At 39.6% G+C, this 8134-nt stretch overlaps 1 protein-coding gene across 2 annotated transcripts in view; it reads right to left on the bottom strand.

Moving 5' to 3' along the window:
• LOC102311149 (paired box protein Pax-7) overlaps positions 1–8134 on the bottom strand; it is a 182172-nt gene that overhangs the window by 61663 nt on the left and 112375 nt on the right. For both annotated transcript variants that reach the window (XM_014329539.2, XM_005948203.3), the window contains exon 8: positions 2717–2984. In XM_014329539.2, the coding sequence (XP_014185025.1) occupies positions 2717–2984 (268 nt within the window). The remainder of the gene's footprint in view (positions 1–2716; positions 2985–8134) is intronic.

Genomic DNA, 8134 nt, shown 5'->3' with positions numbered 1-8134 from the left:
CTTCCCACTGTCGCCAAAGTGCTTGCTCATAGGGGGTCATATGATTGTTGGGTTTTTCTCTGTATCTATGAAGCGCCTTGAGGCGACTTTTGTTGTGATTTGGCGCTATATAAATAAAATTGAATTGAATTGAATTACCCACAGAGCAACGGCCTAGCCGAAAAGACTGTCCAGACAGCAAAAAAACTACTGGACAAGGCCAAAGCTGAACATAAGGATCCCTACTTGAGCCTATTAGAATACCAGAACACCCCCGTGGACAACTTAAAGTCGCCTGCACGGCTACTCATGAGCCAGAGACTCCGCTCCATCCTCCCTGCAACACCAAAACAGTTGGAACTACAAGTAGTTTGCCAGCAAACCGTGCGTGAGAGGAGAGAAGTCTGCCAACAGCGCCAGCAGACTTATTTCAACAGAGCAGCCCAACCTCTGCCTCAACTATATCCTGGCACACTGGTCCGGTTCCATCAACAAGATGGTTCCTGGAACCAGCTGTGGTCACGAGTTGTGCAGACACGTCCAGAAGCTACAACATAACCACAGATACAGGACAAGTTTATCACCTCCTCGAAGGCAGAAACAGCGTAGGAGGTGAGGAGTTCATTCAATCGACAGTCAACAGCAATGACAGCGCTGTGGTTTCTCAGCCCCCGCCTGTGGAGCCCCCTGATAAAGACATTACAACACCCGGATACATGACTCAATATGGGCGTGTTACTAAACCAAGACAGGTCTTGGACCTGTAATATTGTAAAGGGTGCAGGCAGATTGCTGCCCTAAAAAAACCCCAAAAAACAGCTGTTCACATGTTTGTTGTTCCAATGATGTCACTAAATGCATCTGTTTATTATGGTAATGATGTAGCCAGTATTGAGCTGAATGCTATGTTATTAATGGATGTTGCTCAGGATGTTTATTCCCGTAATTTCAGTTGCCTGACAAATTTTAAAAGCCTGAGTTGCTTTATTGTTTTGTTCTTCTTCTTTTTTTTAAAGAATGGAGATGTAACATGTGACCTATGTTTGCATCAGCCACTAGATGGCACTGTGTTGCTGCAGAGTATGTATTTTACCAGTGAGCAAGAAGCACTGGGAAAAATGGAAAAAGAAAATAAAGTGGAATCGGTGTGTGCGTGCATTTAATAAGAAGCTTGGTATAAAGACAAAGATAATACACATACAAATTCTGGCACGTCGACTAAAATTCCTGAGTTTTGTGATCATTTTATTCCATCAAATGACTGTACAAGGCCTACACCACCCTTGAAATCTCCAAAATTGGTGTTATTCCTTAAGAGCTAAATGTAACAGATTGTGTTGTATCTCCCTGGAGCAAATGCTGTTTGTAAATAAATGGTACCGGTACCAGTCCATAGCCCAGGTGTTGGGGACCGCTGCTCTAATGTATATATAAATGTTATGTCAGTTATTCTTTGGGGAGTCCCTGAAGAGTATAAAAGGTAAATTCCAACAGGACTTAACACAGGACATATCATTACTTCAATTCATAGGACCCACTCTAGAAAACCAACACAAATAATAAGTGGATCAGTTGCATCTATTACAGCGATTAATGATTTACAAAATTTTCTACAGTTTTCACTGAAAACTCTCTCTAGGGACAACAAATACATGCACCTAGGCCTATGTCATGACAAAATAGAATGGAACTTCTTATGTGTTCTTATGTGTTCCATATTTATTCCTAACAAGTTAGGGGTTACTGCAGCTGATGGGTTATTTACAGAAGAACTCTCTAATTTGAAACATTGGCTAATGAACCTGAAGAGAACGTGCACAGAGACTTCTGTCTGAGTGGCTGACTAACAAAATTTTTCAAATGAAAACAAAACACTTTGTTGGTCCCTCTGATCACAAGAGTCATTCTAGCTTTGGCTCTCCTAACGTAGTGTGTAATCCCCTGTATTAGAGGCCTGTTTGTTAGAACAACTGATAAATTCGTCTTTCATCAAGTGGGTTCTTTACCTGAAAAAACTGGTTACCTCCCTATCATGATTTTATAAATACACATTCCTTAAACAGTGAATAAAGTGAAGCTATATATAATTTTAAATGGTTTTAGTTTTTAACTTGTAGAATGCCTACAAAACAGCTAAGGCTGTTTCATTTTCAAATTCATGATGTGTTTACTTAAAATCCAGATCTGTAAGCACCGATGTTTTAGAAAGTTTTTATTATTATTATAGATATCTGTTATTGAGTTTTATTGATACCCATTAAAAATACTTGGTATGTGACAGGAACTTTCTTGAACAAAGGAAGCATGTGTGAAAATTAGAAAGAATGGGTCTAAAAAGTGCCAGCAAGCTGTATTCCGGCATTATTAATATCGGCAGGTACCTATATGACTGAGAAAATTACTCAGTAATAAGTAAGCTTTTATCAACACAAGTATAAAGGAGTATTATTTTCTGCATTAATGCTGTTATGACAACTTTTCCATGCAAACTGATCCCTTTGTAAAGGTTTTGTTCAGTGAATGTCAGAATGAATTAGTTTATTAAATGTTTGCTCAAAAGTTATTTTGTTTTTCCATGGCATACAGTGGCAGTGAAGGACAACTAGTAATTGTAGTTTGCCAGCATAATTTGTGAAAATAGGACCACTAAGCTCAAAGGGAAAAGCATAAGGAACTCTACCCAGGAAAAGTATTTAAAAGTTATTCTTGTTAGTTAATCTGAAGTAGTAGGACTCACTCTGGCCGTACTGACTGTACTGATAGCCGGCAGCAGCCACAGATGGGTCCATGCTGTAGCTGGTGGTGCTGTATGTGGGGGGACAGTAAGACTGGGAAGAGGGAAGGCTGTCCACCGTCTTAATGGAGGCCTCAGCTGAACGCTGGCTGCAGCTGGCTGAAATACTGTTGGATGAAGTAGAGTCCAGAGTGCTGTGGAGAGGTGAGATTGGGAAATCGTGCTGTGTTTGTGAGGACACACCACTGGAGTTACTCAGGATGCTCATAACCTGCAAATAAAGAGAAGATGCATCAGAATTTACCACAGGCAACAGAGCAAAATATCTTGAAGACCACTAGCTTATGCATAAGAATAATTCTCAATCATCCTGATGAATACCTAAGCTTTAATTTGTTACCACCAAAAGGTTATTGGTTCTCACAAGATATGCTGTCACATGATTTGTCAAAGTTCTTTCTCTCTGTAGGTCACAGAAAAAGGCACAAAATACAGTTTATAAAGTTGCATGTTCAGTGTGGTTTTATTATTAGCTTATGCAGCCAAAGGACCTGTAAGCTCACACCATGGCGAGGCCTCTTTCATCTCATCCATCCACAGTTCACAAGAACAGCTATTCCTCTTAGACCATTTGTCAGAATTTAATTAAACTTATAATCAATGATCACATAATAGATCTACATCCAAAATATCCTCAAGGTCAAGGGCATTTTTCCATTTTCATAGCATGATGTCCATCCACAATAAAAGCAAATTCTTGTCCCTGATGTAGTGAACAATATTAAAAAGCATCACATCTTTGCTTTTTGCAAATGATCATAGTTTCTCTCAATATCTGCACAGGGAGGAAGACCCTGGAGCACTCATATCCAGTTTGACCTTCCCATATTTCTCATAAGTTGCAGACATGTTTCAGAGCATAGATAGAAAGTATCTGAATAGGATTACACAGATATACAGTGGTTAGCACTGTCACCTCACCACAAGAAGGCCCTGAGTTAATACATAGTAAATACATTTAGACATTGTTCTCTGGAGGGGCTGTGCTGATACCAGCTGCTTTCTGGCAGAGATTATCATGCCCCTTCCATGTTTTAAATGCACTTTAGAACAGAAAGCTGCAACACCACATACGAGCGGCCGGAGTGAGATATGGGGTTTTCACACTCCTGTTCTCTGTTCGCCATCTGGGGTGGGGGGCCAGGAGGAGGAGTTGGCAGTCTGATCGGGGTCTGGAATGCTGGGCTTCCCTGCTGCTGCCCGACCGGGGGCAGTCTGCTTTAGGGCTGGGTATCATCACTGATTTCTAGAGTTGATTCGATTCAATTTGATCCACGATTCGATTCGATCCACGATTCGATTCGATACAATTTGAAATGGGGAAATTTTGCCCCAGACAGTCATAAATATTATAATCCTGATCATTTTTCAGTACATATCCATATTTTTATATCAATAAAAACAAAGCTGACACTTGTGAGACTTTATCAAAGGTGTAAGCATCACAGCAGATGCCTTTGTGTCAAAGTAACTGAGCATAAAACACAGAAAAACATGAGGGAGATTTTCCTGGCCTAGCTTTTTATGGCAGATAACCACCTTAAAAATATTGCAGTAGAACAAAAACTGAAGAAAACCGTGAATCATCATATAAACATTACCTGATGCTGCTGAAGTGAAGCAGACCCAAGTTACAGTGGTTTAATTAGAGACACAGCTAAGTGTTTTGCTAAGTGCAATTTTGCATAATTATAAAAAGTTTAAATTTCTTCAGTATTGAACAGTAGAAAAGAGAGTTTCTTGTCGGAAGTCAGTGGCTGACAGCACTGTACATAACAGTAGACTGGTGGGTAATAAGCAAGGAATAATGCAGAAAACAGAGATTTTTAGATGGGAAACTGTTCTTGAAGTACACTGAGAGAGAGCAAGAGAGAGAGAGCTGTGCATGAAGTGTCATTTTATCGTGGTGGAAGCAAAACAGCAAAAGTAAGAGGGAATTCATGACGAGGTTTATGTGAAGCGAAATGTGAAGCGAAGTGTGAAGAGTAATTTGGACTTCTTTGGTGCTGGTCAAATTTGACTGGAGAGTGATGAAACCTGCAGCATCAGAATCTAGCGCAAAAAAAGATGTAAACACAAATCACGGACCCGACACATCAGAATCTGCAAGCTGTCTGCTTTCAGCCCCGATGGCGTGTCCATGTACGTGCCATCAGGTGAGAAAGCCAACATCTCACTGATTCTGATGCGTCTGGTCTGTGCTTTGTGTTTACATATTTTTGTGGAATCTGTTTACCTGCTCTCATTTACTGTTTCAGCTGTTTGGTGGTTGTCGAAATTTTGTGAAGTTTTAACCTGAGATTCTGGCGTTTCGGGCAAAATAAATTTATATTTGAAAACTGATTCAGGATTTTAATGAATCAATATTACGCTATTCAAGCTAGAATTTATTTTAATAAGAAAATCAATAATCAAAACCCACCCCTAGTCTGCTTGTCTCCACCTGGACCTGGGGGGTATAAAATATGTTTGGGGAGTGTAAATGCTGTTAAAATGTTAAGTTACATAATTTCATGAATATATATATAGTTTGCGTTGAAATGTCTTTATTTGAAATGTACATGTGTAAGGTGAGAGCTAGTGTCTCGTGAGAATACCCTTAACGAGAGCACACGAGACTTTTCATGGACTGCGAGGGAGCAGATGTCTCTCATGAAGCGATTTAAGCTAAAAGTTTACTAAAAGAAAGGGCAATACATGGACTTAAGGACCTCTTTTCAGGACAAGCAGCCAACGAGGTATTTGTCATTTGAGAAATGTTTTTTATTTGTGTTTGGACTTAATATGTGTATACTGTAAAGTTGCTAATTGGTTTGTACTGTTTGCTCGTGACCAGTTCTCACAGCGTAATGGCGTATCGGCGTACTGGTGATGGTGAAGCTGAGGAGAGAAGGCCCAAGTAATAAACGCCCGTTTCAAAGAACCGACCTGTGTCTGTGTTGTCGTGAAGAGAGCTACAGGGAGTGTGAGTGCGTATACAGTGTTCATTTCTGTTTTTCTCCATATTGGATGACTATTGACTGTTGACTATTTGTATATGTATGTATGAGGGTGGGAAGGCATGTTTGTGTCTGTGTTTGCCTGTTTATGTCTTTGTGTCAGGTCGGGTCTTAAACTCCACTTCTCTGGGAACATCTCAGGCCCCCTCAGGTGTGTCACCCCCCACCTGGCTGATGTCCCCACTTGTGGGGTGCGTTAGTGGTTCTCGGTGTCCAGGTCTGGGTGGTGGAGTGTGTACTGGCTCACTCCCGGCGGCTTCTTGGCGGTGCCTGGTGCCCGTGGCTCAGTCGGGCCCCTTCTGGGGGTGGGGGACCCTCGGATCTTGGGTCTCTGGCCCCGGGGGCTCTGCAGGCTCCACCATGTTTCAGGCTCCACTGAAACACGGTGGAGTCTGTCACCGCATCCCCCTGTGGCTTCTGCACCGTACCTGCTGGGTGACCCGCCTCAGCTCTTCTCTAGGGTGGTGGTGCAGCTGCCCCTCCAGTTTTCATCCTTGGGCTCTCGTGCCTCCAGATGTCTGGTTTCTGGATCTCCTCCATGTGTGCTTCACCCGTGTGCACGGGTGTTCACAGACACACACTATTTTCCTTGGCTGCTGCTTCTAAGCATATCGAGCATTGTCCGTCTTGTGTGCCACTCAGCATTCAATATTTATTATTCACTGTTATTTATAGGTTGTTGCTGTGGTTTCCCTACTGTGTTTTCTTATTTTGCTTGTTTTCTTTTTTCCAGCAGATTATGATTTTTAGTGTCTTTTCTCTCTGTCTCTCTTCCCCTCTGTTTTTCTTTCTCTCTCCTTTTCTTGAACTTCCATCTACATCTTTTTCTTGCCTACCCCCTGGTCCTGTCTGTTCCAATTGTAATAACTTAAAAGTTTGAAAAAAATATGTTTTTAAATAAATCAATAAATCAGTCAATTAATGATAAAGATCAATTAAGTGGACCAGTATGGCAAAGCCTTAATGATCTACTTGGGAAAATCAAATCTGTTGGGGATTTTTATTGGGCTTTAGACAATAATTCTGATTGCTACTGCCGGACGGGACAGGCAAAAAAGAAGAAAAGAAAAGAAATGTCGGTACAGATACTATATTGGAATAAGATTATTCATTATATTGTTTCTCCACTGAAGAACACTGAGAAATTTGACTTTGTGAACATCACACCAGTTTTATGTCATGGTAATTGTTCTAGCCAAAGAACAACTATTTTATGCTACATGTACACTCATTCATGCTTTACTATAACGCACCACTTACTGTCAGGTTGAATGTTTGTTGTGAGCAGATATAGCAATTGCGATTAAGGCTAGTGTTGCTTGTGTTGATAATATCTAACACAGTCTTCCTTTGAATCTTAGTCAGGAAGTATTTGCAAAGCATTTCAAGAGTATCAGTATGCATTCAAATATCTGATGCAATCAGAGGTAATTATGCCATTTTACTAATCAATATTTTTTGTTAGGCCAAGCATCTTCAAAATCCCAACTCCCCCATCAGTTAAAAAACAAATCAAATTAAATTTCACACTGTTAGCCTTTGCAGTAATTTCCATAGCTTAGTACTGCAAAATCAACAGTAAAAAACTCTAAAGGATGTTAGCAGTTTAGTACTGTAATTTGCATGTAATTGTGGGAAAATTCCATGAGATTACATTATTTTTATGGTAACTCACGGTACTCATGGAAACAGGTGTAAAATACAGCAAATGTAACAATTGGTGATGTTACTATTACACCATCCGGATTTCTGTTGTTTTCTACTGTAGATCTAAGAGTAATTACTTAAATCCTCATTCAGAGTGTATTACTATAAAATGTGATTCACTGTGAAAGTAGTATAACATATAAACTACAATATACAGCATAATTTTTTAACTTAAGGAGTAAGTTGCAGCCACACTAAAATTAAATTCCTTGAGCTGAATGGAACCTCACATATTGATAAATGTATTTGTTTAGTCAAACAATGTGAAACATTATTAATACTGTAAGGTTAGTATTGTGATAGAGTCGAGTATATTTTAATTATACTTTTGTAGACATTATGACATTATGCTAGTACAATTATGGTGAACAAAAAGTACATCTAAAAGTTAATTTCAAGAATACTGTTATGTACTAAAACGGGGGCCAATATAGTCCCAAGAAGCATTATTGGTATACGTACTAGTTAAGGTATACTTGGGAAATATAATTGAAGTATACTTATTTTTTGTATGGCCAGCAACAAAAACTAATGGCTACATTTAGAGTAATGTTTAAAAATGACTTCATTTAGCAGGGTGTTCCTTTTTTTCTCTTCTTATTCTTTCTTATACTGGACCTTCATTTGTTTTGTATAAGGTGGTACTTTTTAAGAC

The sequence above is a fragment of the Haplochromis burtoni genome, unplaced genomic scaffold, assembly GCF_018398535.1.
Source record: "Haplochromis burtoni strain Fernald_Lab_line unplaced genomic scaffold, NCSU_Asbu1 Contig_550, whole genome shotgun sequence".
Taxonomy (NCBI): Eukaryota; Metazoa; Chordata; class Actinopteri; order Cichliformes; family Cichlidae; genus Haplochromis; species Haplochromis burtoni.
This window is presented reverse-complemented; position numbering and strand designations above follow the sequence as displayed.